Source organism: Carassius carassius, chromosome 5 (genome assembly GCF_963082965.1).
Source record: "Carassius carassius chromosome 5, fCarCar2.1, whole genome shotgun sequence".
In the NCBI taxonomy this organism is placed as follows: domain Eukaryota; kingdom Metazoa; phylum Chordata; class Actinopteri; order Cypriniformes; family Cyprinidae; genus Carassius; species Carassius carassius.
In genome coordinates, this window is record NC_081759.1 from 22,612,083 (window position 1) to 22,634,437 (window position 22,355).

General features: G+C 38.1%; 1 protein-coding gene and 1 pseudogene across 1 annotated transcript; both read left to right on the forward strand.

Moving 5' to 3' along the window:
• Positions 1-12,956: 12,956 nt before the first annotated feature.
• On the forward strand, positions 12,957-13,776 carry LOC132140490 (cleavage and polyadenylation specificity factor subunit 6-like; annotated as a pseudogene).
• A 1,984-nt stretch (positions 13,777-15,760) lies between these two features.
• Positions 15,761-22,033, forward strand: arrdc3a (arrestin domain containing 3a). Its single transcript, XM_059550158.1, has 8 exons — positions 15,761-16,246; positions 18,530-18,611; positions 18,708-18,855; positions 18,971-19,073; positions 19,670-19,926; positions 20,821-20,983; positions 21,247-21,389; positions 21,488-22,033. The coding sequence occupies exons 1-8, from the start codon at positions 15,967-15,969 to the stop codon at positions 21,554-21,556; spliced, it is 1,245 nt and encodes a 414-aa protein (XP_059406141.1). The 5' UTR covers positions 15,761-15,966; the 3' UTR covers positions 21,557-22,033.
• Positions 22,034-22,355: the final 322 nt, after the last annotated feature.

A 22,355-nucleotide genomic window follows, 5' to 3' on the forward strand; every position in this document is an offset into this window, starting at 1 on the left:
CAGTTGCTAATATCAAATGCAAGGACTGTTTATTTATTTCACTAGCTAACTGATGGTACTAATTAGGGCTGGGTTGAAATCTGTTTTTCGATTTTAATCGTTTCTCATTGTTACAGTGATCTCAGTGTAAATCCTAAGAATCACTAGATGCTGTTTTCACTTGATGCATGAACAAAACTTAATGAAACATAATAAATCACGTTTTGTTACTTGTGATATGAAACAAAGTGTCAAATTTATGATTCTGCCAATTGTATCACTAAAGATGAACCATAAATACATGTTTGGTGTTTAATGTAAGGTGAAAGATGATTTTAGCACCTCAGTACAAGCAGCAGTGAAGAACTCACATGAATCATCATCTCTTTCTCTACTTCTAGATACCACAGCAAATAAATATGAATGATCATCGGAGGTGTTGAGAGAAACAGAATCACATCTCAAGTCATCTTTTAGTTTCAAACAATGTCCCTGAAAAGCCATTGAGTGAGTATAAACTCTAAACTTGTTACTTAACTAGAAAAAAATAAATAAAAAGTGTCATTTTGCTAAATATGTGCACTTAGATGATGCAGTGCTGAAAAGATGGCATGTCCATCTTTCGTTCAGAGGATGCTGGTGTTGGTCCTGGAGACCAACCTATGGATGTTGATGTGGAAGTTCTGCAGTGTCACTCTTGGGTGTTGGGTGTTTAAGCTACACAATGAAGCTCAAGTGCACATTTGAAGAAAATCCTGGATACAACCAAGCTATAGTGGTTCTCAAACTTTTTAGCCAGCGACCCCTAAACTAACATCGACGAGAACCCGCGACCCACTACCACAGAATACACAAACAATAAACAAAAAAAAAGGTTGTTATAAATCCAAATCCACTTCTTATGGAAGCTTGTTTGCACCACAGATTAAAAAATAAAAAGGTAATTGCGACTTTATATAATTTATAACTTTATAACAATTATCTTTTCAAATATTTTCTTACGTGGCGGAAACAAACTTCCATAATATTTACTGTATTTAGGCTTACCTTTCAGTGGGATGGGTGCACTTGTTTTTCGGTGCACAAAAGCGTAATCTGTGGCCTGATGTTGGATACGGCTACTCGCAGATCATCCTCAACATCAAGATGTGATCTGTATTTATTTTTCATGTAAAAAAAAAAGTCTGCTCGCACAAATAAGTAGAGCCAAACGGAAGCAGTACATCCATTGCCGCACCGGATAACTCTCTGTATTCCTCTGCTACTGCGATCCAAAATTCAGGTAGTGTGGAACTGGAAAATACATTTTTTAATGTCCGATCACTGGACAGCTCCAGCAAAGCATCTTCGAGTTTTGTGGGGAGATTAGTCTTAGTTTCAGTAAATGGTTGCTGTATCCATTCATACAGTTCTGGTTGCGTCTCTTTTGGAAAATACTTATGGAATTGTTCCAAAAGGCCATGGAGATGACCAGTAATGTGTGTTTTCAGGTTGCCGAGACTCAGTCCATTCTCCTCCAGATGTTCATCCAGCTCAGGAAACATCTCCACATTACCTTGTTCAACTCATTCAGCCCATCTTTTCAGCTTTTTCACAAGTGCATCAATTTTCTCATTCATTGTCAAGATGTTTGTGTTTGGACCTTGTAATGAAAGATTAAGCATGTTAAGCCTTTCGAATATAAAGGGCCAAATAAGCAAGTTTTGATAACCAATCTGGATCTGTCAGGTGGTGCGCAAACTCAGATTTAGATTCTTTCAACAATGAGTGCACTTCCTCACACAGTTCGTAAAGCCGGCCGAGTGCCTTCCCGCGAGATAACCACCAGACTTTGGTATGAAACAGCAGCGCTTCGTGCTGCGAGCCCATCTCGTTGCAAAGGGTGGCTAGCAGTCTACTGGTTACTGGACGTGATTTTATGTGATTTACAATTTTGATTGCACCTTTGAGAACACTGTTAAGCTCACAATCAAGTGCTTTGCTAGCAAGAGACTCGCGGTGAATTATGCAGTGCGTAAACTTAACACGAGGACCCACTTCTAAAACCTTTGCCTTGAGTCCCTTGTTTTTACCTACCATTGCACCTGCAACATCAGTACATACGCCAACACAGTTATCCCATGAAAGTCACATCTCTTTTAGTCTGGTGTCCAGCTTGTTGAAAATGTCACTGCTGGTACAAGTCCCCTCCAGCACTGAGCAGAAGAGCATTTCCTCATGCATTTTTCCATCAAATGTGTATCTGATGAATGCCAGCAACTGAGAAGAATTAGACACATCAGTAGATTCGTCGACCTGTAACGCATATTTCTTTCCATTTAACCTATTAATCAATTGACTCTTAATGTCTTTTGAAATATCATGAATACGGCGAGCTATCATGTCATTTGACAATGGGACAGTCATAAGCTCATTTGCAATTTTCTCACCATGCATGGCCCGACACATAGCCACAGCTGCGGGCTTAATCAAGGTTTCCCCGATCGTGTGTGGCTTTTTGGACTGTGCTATCATGTATGCCACCTCATAAGATGCCCTTTAGAGCATTAGCAGTAATTTGGGTTTGTTATGCGAGTGTGCGTTTTTGAATCTGTAATTCCTTCTCTTTTCTGCGAAAAAAGTCTATAGGTTTTTCAACACAAGCAGGGTGTCTTGTCTCCAAATGTCTCTGTATTTTTCCAGGCTTCATACTTTCATGGGCAAGCACTTCTGAACAGATTACACACTCAGGATGGTCCACATCGTTGACAGTAGAGCAAGTGAATCCATACTTTATGAATTCCACTTGATATTTCCGACATTTCCTACATTGGTCAGAAGGGGCTTGCTCTTGTTTTTTTTAGAGGTACACGGTTCAGATGATTCAGGCAGACGGCCCACAATTTCCTCAACATTTTTAACCTTGCGAATTACAAATTTATCCATACTTGCAGTTGCAGTTTCCACGTGCAGTTGCGTGCAGTATTGATAACTAGCTAGATCAGTCGACGCATGGTGACATCATATCTTGGAGTCTCGAAATATTATTTAATTTTTTTTTAAAACTTCTAATAAGTTCTGTCTTTAGAAATCAAAAAAGATTTATTTGTAATCTTAATTTTTTAGTATTGAAAAATATTTTTTGTAATCAGAAAATACAGAATTTTTTAAACCAAATCACGACCCCTTGAAATCATTCCGTGGCCCCCCGAGGGGTCGCGACCCCCAGTTTGAGAACCACTGCTATAACCAAATAACTCTTTAAGTAATGACAATTGAGATGTCATTTTTGAGATGTCATATTTTTGTACTTGAGTCAATTAAAGTGTTAAAAGTTTAAAATGCAGAATGACCCTTTCATACTCATGTACTCCTAACATGTAATAAAATATGCATGAAAAGTGTGGTGCAGTGACTCAACCCCTGAGCCTTATGGCATTTTTTCTAATCATTGTCCTATTGTTCTAAATTATTGCATGTCACAGATTTGTTTTAAATGTTAGTGAAACGTATGCAGTACTGTTATCATCGATTTACCTCATGTATCACTCTACCTCAAATTTACACAGTTCTTGAGGACATTGTTCTTATAAATGTTTTAACAGAGTTTAATTTATAATTTGTTTTTCTTTTTTTAAATTGTTGTTGTTGTTTTCTTGCATTTATTTCTGCAGAATGGTTTTGGAAAATAGGATTTAACCTTAATGTGCATGTAAATATTATGGGTGTACCTCAGTGAACAGTCATGCCATTAACTGTTGCATAATCTGCTACTTCTGCCAAAGGAATTAAAAGAGCCTACTTCCTCCCATCTGCGATCTGAACACATTTAATGATTAGCTGAAGGGGGAACAATGCTGAGTTGATAACGTGATTCCACAACAGAGGACGTCTGTCTCGCTTATCCGAAAAACTAATCATGAGCTAATCATGTGACATCGACATCCTGAGTTGGTTTCCTGTCAGCAGTGTTGTTTTCCAATTAAAAAAAGTTGACGACATTAACTATTTTCACAAGATACATATATTAACAAATATGTTTGATGTGTTCAAGGTAATCAGTGCAACTTTAACCAATTTTTTATATATGGCTTTTATAACTTTAGCAGGTAGTGCTATTAAATGTGTGTAAGATAGGGGAAAGTGGGGTGAGTTGTGCCAGTTTTTACTCAAAGTGACTTTAAAGTGAGGCCATGACAGTAATATCTTTCACTTTAGAATGTACATATATTTCAGGATGTGGTGCATCCCTGAGAACAATAACTTTGGATCAGAAATAAATTGTTTCAGAAATATAGCTTTTGGGAAAAAAAAGTGGTCTCGTGGCACAACTTGCCCCTGGTGTGGGGTAAGTTGTGCCTTTTGGGAGAATACGTTGGGGTAAATTGTGCCAGTGATTTCTGAAGTAAAACAGAACATTTTAATGTTATGAACTAATGCTATATGAAAACAAGACAAATTCAATACAACATTACAAATTTAAGGTTTATTCAGAAATTGTCACCCTATTAAACTGTTGGAATAAGACATATTTTGTAGTTTTTTGGGAAAACACAAACTTAAATGCACAATATATGATATTTGTGAATCATTTCAGGCAAAAAGGCTTTGGTAATATATGCCTGACATGCATGGAAAGCTGTTGGGCAAAAACTGAATAAAACTTCTCTGTTCAAACTCAAAACTGAAATCATTGTTAGCTAAATTAAACAAATGGCAGGTAAGTCAATCACTGATGAGGCCATCTCCTCGCTTCTCCAGATTATCCCGTCGGTACTATGTAGGTCTAGGTGGTCTGGATTTGGCATACTACTTAACATCCCACTTGTCAATGCTTCAGGGTAATATATAAACTGGGGTGTGGGTAGTTTCTTAAGCACATCACCTTCAGGGATAACCCCGTCATTATTTTCTTTAAATGTGTGTGTGTGTGTGTGTGAGAGAGAGAGAGAGAGAGAATATATCCTATGATTGATGATTACCTGTCCATCGCTTTAGAGATGTTCTCTTATACCCTTTCTTTGTTACTTCTATCTTTTTCTTGGCGAGCATGATTTCACCAAGTACAACATTCCAATAAACCAATCAGAAGTGAGATATAACTTTTCAGGAAATATCTGTTTTAGGCTTACAATCAGGATTAGGAGCTTCTACACCATTGTTAATCAGCTATAATTTCCCTCTGATTTTAGGACTAAATTAGGGTTAGGTTTAGGGATTGGGTTAAGTCTATATTTTTGGACAATAATGTTGATCCAGGATCATCAGAAGATGTTGATCCATGAACATGTCTTACTTGACAAAATCATGGCAACCCTTTTTCTTCTCCCTGAATCTTTTCAAGGTCATCCTGCAGATATTCATCTCCCTTGCCACCTGACGTATGATTTTTCCCTGTTGCATCTCTTTCACTGCTCTGTCCAACTCCACAAAAGCAGTTGAAGCCCTGTCGTTCTTCCGTTTATAAGTGCGTGGCATAATGGGTTTGTACAAAAGCTCACATTATTCCCTTAAACTTGGAGCGAATTAAATGTTCAGATTTTGTATTGTGTGCATATTATGACACTTTATAAGGTATTAACCAAAGTTCCACAATGGAGTTAATCTCACATGACGATGTCACGTGATGTTTAATAGTGTCTAAACTCTGCAACAGCCTCCCATTTGAAGATTGCATGGTGGGATGGACCAAAACCGCTTGGATAAAACCAGAGACAATTTATAAGAGATATGCCACTTCCTCAATCCTCAATACAACTATATAATTAAAACCATAGAACAGTAAAAGAAGTGAAGTCAATTAGAAGCACGCACTTCCTCGGGGTCGAGCGTACTGCGCAGACTCTCAAACTGTGCTTGATGACGTAGATGTCACGTGAGCAACCAACCAATCACCAGGAGGGTTTTCCCAAAAGACGTCATCCAGACGTCAGATCGGCAAACCAATCCGAGGCGCGGGGATTCCCTGAGACGAGGCAACAAGCGAACTCCAACCCTTCTGTTCAGCGCAAATGCAAGTAAAACAAACAAACTTCATTTCTTGTTGAAATAAGTGCAAATTGAACTTAAGCAGTAAAGATAAGACACATCTCTGCTTTTGTGATTTTCCTGGTGCGATCTAACGAATAACTTTACTCCCGACTTCATTTAAATTCCGTTATCATCCTCTTCAGTAACTGTGTGTGTGTGTGTGTGCATGTTTTTGTGACATATCAGGACACAACTTTGTATAATGGCATGGGTATGACACAGGTATTACAAGGAGAGGGTGACTTATGAGGACATAACCCATGTCCCCATTTTTCAAAACGTTTATAAACCATACAGAATGAGTTTTTTTTGTTTGAGAAAGTAAAAATGCAAATGCAAAGTTTCTTGTGAGGGCTAGGGTTAGGTGTAGGGTTGGTGTAGGGCCATAGAATATACAGTTTGTACAGTATAAAAACCATTACGCCTATGGGATACCCCCACATTTCACAAAAACAAACATGTGAGTGTTCATTAGGTTTTAGATCCATGTCATAGAGTAGCTCAATAAATTCTTGTTTCATTTATAAAGTATGGTCTTGTGTGGTGTATTTTAAGATTAAACTTTGCCCAGATCCTGGCTACCTAGCTCGTAGCTTTTAAATTATCATTCTGTTTGTATTCTCATTGTCCATGAAGTAATATAAACAGAATTGTAAAGATATACTGATTTTTATAGTTCGCTGGACAAACCGTTGATGAAGTATAAACTAATTAAATTTGGAATCAGTTCAAGTAAAGCAATTCGAATCTTTAGATTTAATTCTTCAAAATAAATGAGCTAAGATTTCCTTACATGGGACTTTTATTTATTTTATTTTTTTGTGGTTGCACACAAGTGTATGAACACGGTGTAGCATGTCTTGCTAGCTCATATACTGTATAGCCAAATGCTTTGAAGCATTAATAAATTGATGTAATGTAACAAAGTGGTATTGCTGTTCTTTTTGTGTGTGTTGTAGTTAGATTTTGTTGTAACAGTGTGATTGGGTGGGGTGGGATTAAATATGAATTACTTTGGGTTTATTGATAAAAAGTATGTACATGTTATGCATTTTAAATACATTAGGTTTATTACCTAAAAATAAATTAACATGCTTCTTATGCATTTTAAACAAATTGGATTTATGATCCAATGATTGACAGAGCATCAGCTCAGTTTTCTGGAAGTTGTGATTTTACAGACATGTATTTTAGGGTTTATTTTCACAGCTTTTATGATATGTCTGTCATAAACTACTGTTGTTTTTCTCATCCGATCAGGTTGTCGTTGGTTGCTGATGTCGCCAGTAGTTTCCAAACTCTTGATTTCTCCATGCCCTTTGTTTTTCATATAGTTCTAATTGACTTCCTTTTTTCTTTAAGCATCCAAATTGCTTGCTCTTCTTTCAGAGTCAGCTTCCTAATCTTAATCCTGGTTTGTGTGTGTCATCATCAAATGCAAATGCAAGACAAAAGGGCATGTGGGGAAGTCGTGGCCTAATGGTTAGAGAGTTGGACTCCCAATTGAAAGGTTGTGAGTTCGAGTCCCAGGCCGGCAGGAATTGTGGGTGGGGGGAGTGCATGTACAGTTCTCTCTCCACCCTCAATACCACGACTTAGGTGCCCTTGAGCAAGGCATCGAACCCCCAACTGCTCCCTGGGCGCCGCAGCATAAATGGCTGCCCACTGCTCCGGGTGTGTGCTCACAGTGTGTGTGTGTGTTCACTGCTCTGTGTGTGTGTGCATTACGGATGGGTTAAATGCAGAGCACAAATTCTGAGTATGGGTCACCATACTTGGCTGAATGTCACGTCACTTTCACTTTCACTTTCACTTTCAAAAGCAGAAGCAGATATAACTGATAAGACACATTCCCTGCTTTTAATATCCGAAGAATGAATGCAACAGGACACAGCTGAACACTTCGGCAACTGTTCCAATACTTATGCTCACATTAGATAGGGAGATGAAACTCTGAAAGTGCTGATCTTCTTAGCTGGTAAAACATCTTTGTGTTGAATCAACCAATTCTCATATTCATATTTTAATCATATTTACAGATTTCTTGACTCCACGGTAAACAGAACAATTTTGTCTTTACTGTTCAAATACTTATAGAGGGCAATGTATGTGTGAACCACTACTGACATTTATGAAACCTGTTTCAAATATTTTAGTGGTCATGATCATTTTTTGGTGACTTTACGAGTCCACTTCACCAGTTAAATACTCTTTGGCATACAGAGCTACTGCAAAACACAAGTTTAAACAATGTTCTAAAGATCGCTGCTTATGATTGCTTGTTTCTATGGAGCATAAGGTCTATAAGCAGCTGTTCTTGATAATGAAAAATATACCGCCTCTAAACACTCCTAGTTACCGCCTCTAAACACTCCTAGTGAAACATATTGATAGTACTGCACTTATATTGATACTTTGTTGTTTTGAAAATATTAATAAGCTTTTTCTTAGTACTGTACTGCAGTAGCACTTTTGACTTTTTATTTGTATAGCGCTTTTTACAATACAAATCATTGAAAAGCAACTTTACAGAACATAATTTCTAGAATATTTAGTAGTAGCTTATCAGTGGTGACTGTCAGTTTATGTGCATATGACAAAATGTTTCAGAAAAATTTATGCTAGACTAGCCAGATGATGAACACTATTAACAGCAATTATTATATGATGCAATAACACTTGTAGCAATATTTTGTAGTTCTGTATGTTGTTTCAGGGTTAGCATCATTTGAGGTCCTCTGAGGGGTTGGCATCATCTCTTCTCAGGTGTTAAAACAGAGAAACAAATAGAAACATAATTAGCATAGCTGCTGTTCCAACAAAAGTAAAATAAATTAGTTTAACCGAAGATAAAGAATAATAATGCACATTTGATCAGATACAACTGCAGCCACAATTTATGAGATGCATTATTTAAATGCATGGTGAAAGAGATGTGTTTTTAATCTAGATTTAAACAGAGTGAGTGTGTCTGAACCCCGAACATTATCAGGAAGCAGGAAGGCTATTCCAGAGAATAAGCTCTACCTCCTTTAGTGGACTTTGCTATCCTAAGAACTACCAAAAGTCCAGCATTTTGTGACCTTAGGGAGCGTGATGGATTATAGCATGGTATAAGGCTAGTTAGGTACACAGGAGCTAAACCATTTAGGGCCTTATAGGTTAGTAATAACAATTTGTAACTTATACAGAACTTAATAGGTAGCCAGTGCAGAAACTGTAAAATTGGGGTAATATGATCATATTTTCTTGACCTGGTAAGGACTCTAGGCACTGCATTTTGGACTACCTGTAGCTTGTTTATTGAGGATGCAGGACAGTCACCTAGAATTGCATTACAATAGTCCAGTCTAGAGGTCATAAATGAATGAACTAGCTTTCTGCATCAGAAACAGGTAACATGTTTCGTAGCTTGGCAATATTTTGGTAGACAGGTAGAATCTAAACCATCTTAGAACCTGCCCTTGAATACCTGTATAGTTTTAAAAATCGATCTATGAGTATGTCATGATCTATGGTGTCTAATGCAGCACTAAGATCAAGTGAAACTAGCAATGAGATGCAGCCTTGATCTGACGCAAGAAGCAAGTCATTTGTAATATTAACAAGTGCAGCTTCTGTGCTATGGTGGGGCCTGAAACCTGACTGAAGTTCTTCATACAGATAATTTATTTGCAGTAAGGAGCAAAATTGAGCAGACACAACTTTTTCAAAAATTGTAGACGTAAATGGAAGATTTGAAATAGGCCTATAATTTGCCAATTCACTAGGATCTAGTTGTGGTTTCATAGTAAGAGGCTTAATAACCACCAGCTTGAATGGTTTTGAGACGTGAGCTAAAGATAATGACGAGATAATAATGTTGAGAAGCGGTTCTTCGGCTACAGGTAAGAACTCTTTCAGTAATTTAGTGGGTACAGGATCTAATAAACATATTGTTGATTAAGATGCAGTGATAAGTTTATTTAGCTCTTCCTGTCCTATAGTTGTAAAGCACTGCAGTTTATCTTTGGGTGCATTGGATGAAACCATTTGCTATTGTATTTCTGATGTTATCTATTTTATCAGTGTAGAAATTCATAAAATCATCACTATTAAATGTCATTTGTTAATCTAGCCACTAAAATAAAATAAATACCTTGGACTGTTTTGGTTATTTTCAATGAGTGTGTGGCTATGCTCAGCCCTGGCAGTTTTTAGAGCCTGTCTATGGCTGGACATACTGTTTTTCCATGCAATTCTAAAAACTTCCAAGTTAGTTTTTCTCCATTTGCATTCAAGACTACGAGTTTCTTTCTTGAGAGAGTGGGTATTACTGTTATACCATGGCACAGTACGTTTTTATTTAACCTTTTAAAATTTGATGGGGCAACAGCTTCTAGTGCCCATGTTGCCAGTCATTTTGTCTAGTTCATGTGTATTTTTGGGTACAAATAGCAGTTGAGATAAATCAGGCTGGTTATTTACGAATCTGTCTTTGGTGGCTGGAACAATAGTTTTGCCCAGACGGTAACGCTGAGACATATAGTTAATATCAGTTATACGCAGCTTGCACGATACAAGGAAATGGTAACATCATCATTTGAGGTACGATATCTATATCAGTAAGATCGATTAAATGCGATAATTAAATCTAGTGTATGATTAAAACAATGAGTGGGCCTGGTGACATTTTGCTTGGTTCCAAAATAGTTTATTAGGTCAATAAATGCAAGTCCTAATGCATAATTTGTATTATCAGTGTGAATATAAAAATTTTGGACAATTAGCGATATTTCAACTGTAACCAAAAGGTCTGAGAGGATATCTGCAAATTCTTTTTAGGAATTCTGTATACGGCCCTGGTGGTCCATACACAGTAGCCAGAGCAAGAGATACAATCATAGACTGTATAAAAATATGGACGTAGTGTCCGTGACGTCACCCGTAGACTCCTGAAGAGCTTTTTTGAAGCTCAAAGTGTGCAGAGCGGGCCGAAGCCATCTTGGTAGCGCGTCACCGCGCTACTCTCCTGGATAATTGAAAATGGGCAAAAAGGTGGGAGCTGCTTTCTGAAGGCATGCCCACCTACCTCGATGACAGCAGCAGCAATCCACCTGTCACTTAAGTGACCACGCCCTTAATTATGCAATACTTTAAGGCTTAATATAAATTAAACGGATGAGTTATAAATAAATTCACCCCCTTCACAATTGTCAAGAAGGGCAAAATTTGTTATGTAGACCAAAATAATTCTTTGAACCAGGCTGTAGACATGTTTTGTCTCTGTTGTAAAGTTGGGCATTTTAACATGGGGAGTTTATGGGACTGAATCCCTTTTGCAGCCAGCCTCAAGCGGCCAGTTTTAGTTTTAGTCACTTCCTTGTTGGCTTCATGAGAGAGAACGGGAGGTTGCCGCTTGGATACAATAGATTTCTTTTGCATATCTGACAGTGTAACATTAAGCAGAAGTATTTCAAATGAGTTAAACCTGTATCCTGTTTTCTGGGTAACATTGAGAATATCACTATATATTGTTGCAACACCTCCCCCACGACCAGTCTGACGGGGCTCACTCTGGGGCTCTCGTAAGTATTCAGGATCAAGGGTATCTGCAAAGAAACATCGAGAACACGAGCACCAGGGAAACAGTGAGTGTGCACTTTACCTTCAGCTAACGTAGCTTTGACGTGTCAAACGATGGAGTCTCCGACAATCACAGCGTCACGTTCCGTCTCGCGGAGGGGAGCGAAACGGTTCCTGGTGGAGATCTCGAAGACCAGAGGGGGAGAAGTCGTCACCCAGAGCCTGGCTCGCGTCCTCCGCTGTGGATGCACCCATGGTCCGTGGTGTCCTGGCGCTGGAGTGAAGGACATCTGGGAAGATCGCATCGGGTGCACCGGACCTGTGTAGAGAAACACACGCAGTAGAAGTGGTGGGACTTTTAGCAGCACACTGTACACTTACCCTGGACTTTTGAGCATCAGCCCGGGAGGTTTCCAGCTCTCCGCTCTCAGCTGGGCCTGCCTCACCTCACCTCACCTCCACCTTGTGTTCTCACCTGCACTCAAAAGTACACATATATCTGCCATTAAAGCAAGTAACAGTGAGTAAAGCAATGGTAATGTGTGTGAATAGAGTATTAGCAATGCAAGAGGGATTTGTGGCAACCACGCTGGCGATGGTAACGGGCTATAAGCTAAATAGCAACTAGTGATAACAAGGCACTCTGATTGTTTTTGTTGTAGAATACGATAGAGGATATATTCACGTTATAGAAATGAAAATGGTGTATAAAATAGATTTTTAAGATAAAAAATTTATACTATTGAAGAATTCTTTATTCCATGTCTTTCAACATACATCTTCAAATTTATTTTATTAAAAAACAAATTTATTTAACAAATGATTTGTGTATCATTGTAGATTATTATTTTTTAAATAAATACATAAATAGAAACTGTTATTCTAAATAAATTTAAAACCTATTATTATGCATGTGACAATAATGGATTTATTTTCTAATACATATGTAATGCATACATGAACACATAATGCACTACAGCACTTTTAAGCCTCCATCTTTTACATACATTCATGGATGGGTGAAGTATGTCTTGATGGTAAAACTAAAGAGGCCACTGAAGCCAACATCTTTTAAACATCTGTAATTATCTTTTGTGCCCAGAAATGATCATTTGCTGGTATGAATTATAATTCCATAATATTACATTAATTAATTATTATTTGATTCTTAGGCACTTATCTATTGATTCACATAAATGAATGATGTAACTTCATACTGTCACCAGACCACAAGTAATGAGATTTGCTTGTGACCTGTAGACGAATTTGAATGTGATGTTTAGTTATTTAAATATGTTTGTTTGTTTGTTTCATAATGCAACCACAAGCTGGGACACAAGACAAAAGGATGAAACTTTTGTCACTCACTGAATCAACAGACAAAACTGGCTATATGCAAGGGGATGTCGTCATAGCTCTTTAAGTGCATCTGTCAAAGCAACCTAAACTAAAAACACTAGCCTGCAATGTCAAAGAAGCAATTGTATTATTGATGTATTTTATCTCTATTTTCTTATTATTGATGCAGATTGTCGACATTGAACAACTCTTCATCTCGTGACGTCAAGCTAAAATACAGCCAGAAGGAGCTACAGATGTTCATCGCTGGCAAAAGAACTAAAAGAGGATTAAAATACATAGTCTAAGATACTAGAGATCACGTCCCGTCTGAAGAAAAGTCTAAATTCATAGATAACATGACAGGTGTATCTGGATGTGTCTTTTGCCTCAGATCCAGAAGTCAGATTTCCTGTGGTCATTCTTCCAGCTGAACAACAGTGTCCTTCCTGGCAAGGCCCACCTGGAGGGTTCCAGCCATATCCTCCACCTCAGCCTAACCTTGTGCCTTATCCTGGTGTACTACCTCCTCCACCTGCAGGACTTTACCCCAATCTGTATGACCCTACAGTGCTGCCCTATCCAGGAGCTGCTGCAGGGGTCTATCCAAATCCACATGCCATCCAGCCTGGTTTCCATCCGGATCCTTCTGCACCAGTTTATGATCCAAAGCACCAAAGATTCATCTCCAAAAGTGCCTTATTAGTGTCTTTTACTAGCCAAACTTGTGCTGTGTCAATGAAAACGTCATGGATTTATCTGCATGATTTCACCTCAGGTGCCTATTACATTGTGCCTTGTAAACTCTATCACTCTCTTTATGATATTACTGCAGTTTTATTGATACTGTGTTCTTTTCAGAACATATTGCAGTTTATCTGTTTGTGCTTTGTACAGACTTGTAACAAGTCTGAACAAATATCTATGAAAATAAAAGAGGATTGCTGCACTGTGCTACAGTAATGGATTAAGATTCTCACAAATAATCCCTAGAGAAACTACTACATCACAAATCACCAGACACCAAATACCTTAACCCCCTGCTTAAATCTTTGTCTCACATGTTAAGTCCACGTTTTAAACTAAACTAAACTTGAAACTCTCAGATACTTAATATCAAAATGCCTTGCATTTTTTACTAGGTGGGGATGTGTCTGTTTCGCTTAAGGTAAATGTAAATGAGAATTTGAACAAATATCTCCACCTTCAACTCCTTTGCACACAAAGGAAAATTTTAAGGTACTGTTCTCCAACAAACCCCTAGAGAGCAGCAGAAACCAGCGTAACTCATGGTTCACACACCCGCGACTGAAGGAAGACACGGAGGGACGCGAGAGATTGTGCAGCCGCTGGGTGGCGCAGAAGTCTTCCGAACTGAAGCAGTACTGTAGATCTATAGCAGATAAATGATAATGGGTGAGTTGGCCTAATATATATATATATATATATACAGTACAGACCAAAGGTTTGGAAACATTACTATTTTTAATGTTTTTGAAAGAAGTTTCTTCTGCTCATCAAGCCTGCATTTATTTGATCAATTGTTTTTAAATTGATTATACTTTAAATTATCATTTAGTTCTGTGATGCAAAGCTGAATTTTTAGAAATCATTCTAATATGATGATTCATTATCAAAGTTGGAAACAGTTCTGCTGCTTAATATTTTTTCAGAACTTGTGATACTTTTTTAGGATACTTTGACGAATAAAAAGTAAAAAAAAAAAAAAAAAAAAAAAAAAGCTATGTTTTTAAAATATAAATATTTTGTAATAACAATATACACTACTGGTCAGTAATTTGGGGTCAGTAATTTTTTTTCTTTCTTTTTTTTAAATAAAATCAATACTTTTATTCAGCAAGGATGTGTTAAATTGATAAAAAGTGATAGTAAAGAAAATATATTATTAGAATATATATTTTTTTATTTTGAATAAATGCAGTTCTTTTTAACCTTTTATTCCTCAAATATATTAGACAGCAGAACTGTTTCCAACACTCATGATAAATCAGAATATTAGAATGATTTCTAAATGATCATGTGATAGACTGGATGTTACATGTGACACTGAAGGCTGGAGTAATGATGCTGAAAATTCAGCTTTGCATCACAGGAATAAATTCTTTTTTTTAAGTATATTCAAATAGAAAACTATTATTTTAAGTTGTAATAATATTTCACAATATTACTGTTTTTTCTGTATTTTTGATCAAAAAAATGCAGGCTTGATGAGCAGAAGAAACTTCTTTCAAAAACATTAAAAATAGTAATGTTTCCAAACTTTTGGTCTGTACTGTATATATATATATATATATATATACACACACTAAAAAAGAGGTTCCTACAAATACTCAGTTCAAGTGAGAAATGTTATATGAAAACTGTTGCAATTGGCATCAAATTACCATCTTTATCAAAATGTAACAAGGCAGCATGACGTGAGCAACATTGATCTCTTTATCTGCATCTAAACCATGAATGCATTCATAATTTGACTAAAATCAATTGTGTTGTTTAAGTCCTAATATGTTTGGGGGGTTACAATAAATTGTCTAAGCTATATGTTGTTCCTGTTGTGCATACCCACTGAGTAACCAGAGCCCACATTCAATCTATTTAACAATCTATAACATGTTACTCTATAACCAAACTGTTCAAATATTAATGTGGGGCTCTAACTAACCGTGTGAAAAAATGTCTAGACTTCCACGTATTCTTTTAATACACTGCTCAGCTGTTCTCTGTTATTTGTCTCCTGAGTCCCGGTCAAAGAACTGCACAAAAAGCGGAAGAAGGGGGACGGCTAGCAGCCGCGCGCATGCGCACTAACTTGTTTTTCACAAGAGCAGCGCTTAAAGTGAGCCGGTGGCGAAATCTCACCGTCTTTCATTGCAGACCATCAAGCCTTCACCGAGAAGCGATAACAGCATCTGCTGCTGTTATTCAGCTCTCGCATCTCAATGACACTGTCCAGTGTTAACTCTCGCTTTTTTTCATAAGAGATTATTTTCGTAGACTTTGCCTTTTGGTTTTGTTTTGTCAACAGAACTTTGTACATTTTATTTTCTTTCCACCATGGTGCTAGGAAAGGTGAAGAGCTTCATTGTAAGCTACGACTGTCTAAATGACAGCAATGTCCCTGTTTTCTCCAGCGGGGACTCCGTCTCAGGAAGAGTTATTATTGAAGTCACCGGGGAGATTCGTGCGAAGTCACTGAAAATACACGCAAAAGGATTCGCAAAAGTTCGTTGGACAGAATCACGAAATGCTGGATCCAACACTGCCTACACTCAAAATTATACAGAAGAAGTGGAATATCTGAATCATAGAGACATCCTTATTGGCCATGAAAGAGGTAAGCATACAGATCAAACTTGCTCTCAGTGTAGATTTGTTCAGAAAAGAGCAGCTGAATGTACTGGTGGGATGCTCAGTGGTCCAGGATGACATAACATACCTCGGATGCTGCACAGTACTTGTTGACCGGTGGACCTGTAGACACTATTGTATTATATATCTTTCTTTTCTTTTCCTTTTCTATTGTATTTATGTATTCATTTGTTAAAATCGATTGTCTTAATCAAACCCCCTAAAATTACACCATATATACACATGGAACATTATTACGTGACAGGCTCATCATTTATTCGAAATAATTAATTGGTAATGGACGTGAATGCCGCATTTTCACTGTTTAAATCACATAAATGCGTGATATTCAGCACATTCTTTTATATTCTGACTACACTTAAGGATTATTTCAGGTGTCAGTGAAGTAGCTTGAATGAATTGTGACCACACAGTTTGCTTATCGCAGCTACAGCCTTAAATCAAGAGTAGTTTCGGTGTTCAATCTATTGATTTCTCTCGGGAAAACTACGTCCATAAATTCTATATAAGATCACATATTACAAACAGTATTGACAGATCTTTTGGCATAATGTCTTAAGTTTCAACCTATTGTTCGAAGCGGTTCAATCCTGTTTTGATGCAGTGTCTAGCCGTTCTTGTCTCTGATTGGTGGAAGCGTCAACGTGTCTTCTATGACATGCTTTTTTGGAAAGTGAGAAAAACAGCAGCAACTTTGCACCATAGCTGTAGTATGCACATATTATTGTAGCTAAATTTAAATGCATTCAGTGTCCAATATTCAGTTGTTAAGATTGACTGACAACCTCTTTGCTTTTTATTATTTTTGGTTGCAATGGCTCTTCACACTTGAAATTGTTAACTCATGGCCTTTCTAAAATTCGTGGGTTATCTCGTTTCGCACTGAACATTTATAAACCCTTTGCATATTTATGACGAAAATTTCTCACGAGCTGTTTTGATAACTGCTGGTCCTTCGTTATAAGTTTATATAATTTGTCCGATCTGACTGTTTAATTCACTTTTTATAGCACACACACAAAAAAAAAAAAGATCCCCAGTTACCGCAGTTTTTGACATTTTTTATTTTCTCGTACAGCGCGTTCTGTTCCAGTTTCTGCAGCTGCACGGGGCTCATGAATATTTAATGAACTAAGCATCGAGGCAGTTTATTTGTCGTCTGTTGCTAAACAACTTGCTGGAACGTTAGCTAGCACAAAAAGATTTTTATACAATCTATGATCAAAACACAGTGTTAAAAATTACAAGTGTGAACGGTTGCTTAACCCCTAAACGTGGCATTAATACATCCACATTGTATAATACATCTGACTTATTCAGTCGCTTTTTTGTTGAGAAGTTTTTTTTAACCTGAGGTGGCTTCTAGTACAGGAAAGCTAGTCAATATTTTCCTAATGTTGAAACTCTTTGTATAACGTACAATTCAAATAGTGCATGTTATGACCTTGTTAGTTGCATGCGTGTTGTATTTCATTCCCATGTAAAATTCTAATCTAAGTCATATCTAACTGTCTTTGCTGCTTCTGTATGAGTGATTGGTTACAATAAAAGTCGATTTGTTATTGAAACTGGTCGGTTTTCTGTCGTTTGTGATTTCTGGTGTGTTTTTTGGCATATTTCTCTCACGTGTTTTGATGAATGGGAGAATACTCTTGAGATCCACGCCGCAGCACACGCGTAGATTCAATGGGAGGCTGCAGCACAATGAACGTTAACGAGCGCGCCGGCTCCGGGAAGCAGTCAGCTCCGGTTTAGACCGGTCTTCTCTTGCTGGAGTCTGCCCTTGATTGACAGCTCCGTGCTTGTTTACCATGGCTCCGCTAAGCTGAGTGCTTAGCTGGCAAAGCGAAAGCCGCCGGTGTTTTTTAGTGTTACACAAACAAATGATTTAACATTGGAATTTCGTTTCACATTGACCTTAGGTTTCACGTGAACTGCAGTGGATCTTATGAGTAATTCTCTCTCCCATTCAAAATGAATATTGTAACTGAATACACCTGTGCATAAAGTGCAATCGTTATACTTGTGATGAAACACTCATAATTCATGGGTACAACATAATATTGATGCATATCATGATTTGCTGGGGTGTATGAGAATCAATCAACTGTTGTATTATCAAAGTGTTTACATTTATGCATTAAGAAGTTACATGTGTTCGAATAAATTAGATAATGTAATAAACAAGAAGATGATCAATGCTTTGGCAGGTAAGGTATATTTGGAATATTATTCTCTTCTGTTTCAGAGGATGATAACTCTGAGGAAGGACTCACCACTATTCATTCAGGAAGACATGAGTATGCATTCAGCTTTGAGCTTCCACAAACGTGAGTGTTGGTCAAATATGGCCCCAGATAAAATGATTCACTTGAAATGTATATTGTAATTCTTATTCAAGTGTTCTCTGTGTTACGCGCATGCAGACCTCTGGCTACCTCGTTCGAAGGAAAGCATGGCAGTGTGCGCTATTGGGTCAAGGCTGAGCTGCACAGGCCATGGCTTCTGCCCATGAAGACCAAGAAAGAGTTCACTGTCTTTGAACACATTGACATTAACACTCCTCTTCTGCTGGTGAGCGTTTGCATCATCCGTATCCCTCGATTTATCACTGATTCATCAATGCAGTGTTGACAAATGACCAGTCAAGTTTCTTGCATTAAAAGTGTTGTTATTCTACTTTGCACAGTCTCCCCAGGCAGGAACTAAAGAAAAGACGCTATGCTGCTGGTTTTGCACCTCAGGTCCAATCTCTTTAAGTGCCAAAATTGAACGGAAGGGTTATACTCCAGGTAAATCTTCTGGCAGTTAACATTTTCAGGATACATTTGAACCCCACTTTACTTTTACATGATACTAGAGGTGCAAATAATAATTATTTTGATTGTTGTTTAATCTTTAGATTTTTTATTTATTATTATTTTTATTAATCAAATTGGAAAAAAAGCATGTGACAGGGAAAGCCACATTAAATCATAATTTTTTTTAAAAATGCTTTTAAGGGTGTAGTTTACCTGGAAATGAAAATTCTGTCATCATTTACTCACCTTCAAATTGTTCCAAACCTTCATGAGTTTCTTTCTTCTGCTGAATAAAATATCTTCTTCTGAAATAAACTCATACATGTTTGTAACAACATGAGGGTGAATAAATCGATAAAATGTGACGCATTCTCATGCTTTGGACAGCTTGGGTTGTATACTTTTGCTGCAGCAGCTTATAGAAACGCATTTCTTGCTACTGTAAATTGCTGTGACTGTAATAATCAAATATATTTCATATTTGTTTTAATTATCAATTATGGTCAATTTAATAAATTGTTGCAGCCCTACATAATTCCCTTTGATACTATTTTGTACAATTAACCATATGTAATGTCTTCACACAGGGGAGTCCATTCAAATCTTTGCTGAAATTGAAAACTGCTCCTCGCGTATGGTTGTGCCAAAGGCCGCCATTTACCAAACACAGACCTTCTTTGCCAAAGGGAAGATGAAGGAGATCAAGCAGTTGGTGGCCAACATCCGAGGGGAGTCGCTTTCTTCTGGCAAGACGGAGACATGGAATGGAAAGATGCTGAAGATTCCCCCTGTATCTCCCTCCATCCTTGACTGCAGTATCATTCGAGTGGAATACTCACTCATGGTAAGTCATGTGCTTTTATAGTTTGTATTGATTTTGAAGTTTTATGGGACGGACATAAGCAGTAGCTTAAAAATGCTAATGATTCAGTTATTTGAATGTTTTCCATGTCGATTTCAACCAGCTGACGGATCATTTCCTTGACAGCGCCTCTTTGCACTTCCACACATGCAGCACTATGAATGATAATAAGATTATGTCAAATTCTTTCCAGCACAAAGAAGATCAGCCTAAAATATCTGATGAAATTCAGGCCATTGAGTGTTAATAGCTTATTATCCCCTCAAACCAGTCTGTAACTGTGTAATAGTCAGGACACAGGATCTACGTTTACTATTTTAATTCACTCAGCTCTAAGGAATGAGGAAAAAATGTTGATTAATAATATATTGTACACAAAATGTTGAAAAGGCTGTGAATACATAAATGTTATTTTCTTGCCTTTTTGTGCGACTGAAAGTACTCTGGCACAATGAATGGGTCATCCCTACTTGTTTTAAGCAGGCTCCTTGTATTCTCAAATAAATGAATCCACTTAATAAATTATGACCTTTAAAATACTCTACTCTGTTATAAGAGAGAATAATATTTCAACAGCTGTTTATGAGCACTATTCATGTCTAGCACTCTAAAAACCACAGTATACACTATAGTCTCTAAACTCGCAGCATTTCTGGACACAAATATTTTAATGGTTAAGGAAAGATGAATTACTGCCTGGCCAACTGAGATTTTGGCATTGAGGTAAAGGTTAGGACAGCACACTGTGCTTGAATATTAGAACCATTCGTTTGCTTTGAGGATCTGGAACTTTTTTTGTTTGTTTGTTTGTTTTTTTCACAAAGGTGCACTGTTTGTGAAATGATTATTTTTATGTCCCAATATTTTTATTATCAGGTGTATGTAGACATCCCAGGAGCCATGAACCTGTCTTTAAACCTGCCCCTGGTGATTGGCACCATTCCTCTCCACCCTTTCGGTAGCCGTACATCTTCTGTGAGCAGCCAGTGCAGCATGACCATGAGCTGGTTAGGCTTGGCCCTCCCTGAGAGACCTGAAGGTAAGGAATGTTTCCTAGGTTGTCAATTAGTACCACTTGTTTTAAGGGATGTTTGCAATATATGAAGACGGAAGTCCTGTGATTTGAATTTAGATTGCAGAGATAGGAAAGTCTGTAGAAGTCTTATAACTTGCTCCTTAACCTTTCTTTGAATAAGACACCAAAAGAGGACATGTAGACCACATTGTGTGCAAAGGTGAAACCTACAGGTATAGTGTGTTTGGCATGGTAACAGTATTAACATTTGCTTTTGCTGTATGCAGCTCCTCCAGCCTATGCAGAGGTGGTCACAGAACAACAGAGGCAGAGCTGTCTGGAAGTGTCGTCAGGGCGGGAGAACTATGATGGCCCGCTATTCGCTTATATCCAGGAGTTCCGCTTCCGACCCCCTCCACCCTACTCCGAGGTAAGCTTTTAATTTAGTTTTGGTGGAAGGTGTGAAGCTTGCAGCCATGTTTAAATGCATTCATCTCACGGCTGTTTCTCTGTTCCCCTCTCCATCAGATTGATCCACATCCAGATCAAGCCACATCAGCTGCAGAGCACAGACTCGAAACCTGCCCGTCACGCTGAGAAATGCATGGCATGAGCCCAAAGCGATTGGGCTTTAGGAGCTTTCACTTTTGTTTATCTCCCGATGACAGTGATTGGTTGCTTTGCTGTCACCACCAAGAGAAAACAACCCTTTATGGGAAAACCCAGAAGTAAGGGCACAGAGTCACTGGCAAATTACCTGACCCAGATATTCGGCCCTCGTGATGGGACACGCCCCGTCGGACTTAGCCTGCAGAGCTCTATCAAAGTAGTCACTTTTCTCATGGTTTTCGGTAAAGTTTGACAAAGAACATGCAGACCTTGTCCGAGATCTGAAGAGAAATGCAAGAAAACACTAGGACCGCAGAGAGAAACACGATTTTTGATTTAGACTTTTTTGTTTTTCTCAATGATTGTTTATTTCAGTTTTTAACCTTTTAGACTAAGCGGTTGCAGGCTGTTGCATGAGCCGCAAACAACGCAGAGAAGATTCCGAGGAATAACAGACTGAACGGACTGACTGGGGGGAAGTCGTGGCCTGGTGGTTAGAGAATCGGACTCCCAATCGAAGGGTTGTGGGTTCGAGTCCCGGGCCGGCAGGAATTGTGGGTGGGGGGAGTGCATGTACAGTTCTCTCACCACCCTCAATACCACGACTGAGGTGCCCTTGAGCAAGGCACCTAACCCCCAACTGCTCCCCGGGCGCCGCAGCATAAAATGGCTGCCCACTGCTCCGGGTGTGTGCTCACAGTTTGTGTGTGTGTTCACTGCTCTGTGTGTGTGCATTTCGGATGGGTTAAATGCAGAGCACAAATTCTGAGTATGGGTCACCATACTT

What these genes read in the sequence shown, in the direction of transcription:
- arrdc3a (XM_059550158.1), top strand. Translation starts at nt 15,967, where the DNA reads ATGGTGCTAGGAAAGGTGAAGAGCTTCATTGTAAGCTACGACTGTCTA. An exon ending in CCTCCCTGAGAGACCTGAAG is followed by an intron (nt 20,984 to 21,246) that starts GTAAGGAATGTT and finishes TGCTGTATGCAG; the next exon opens with CTCCTCCAGCCTATGCAGAG. An exon ending in CCCCTCCACCCTACTCCGAG is followed by an intron (nt 21,390 to 21,487) that starts GTAAGCTTTTAA and finishes CCTCTCCATCAG; the next exon opens with ATTGATCCACATCCAGATCA.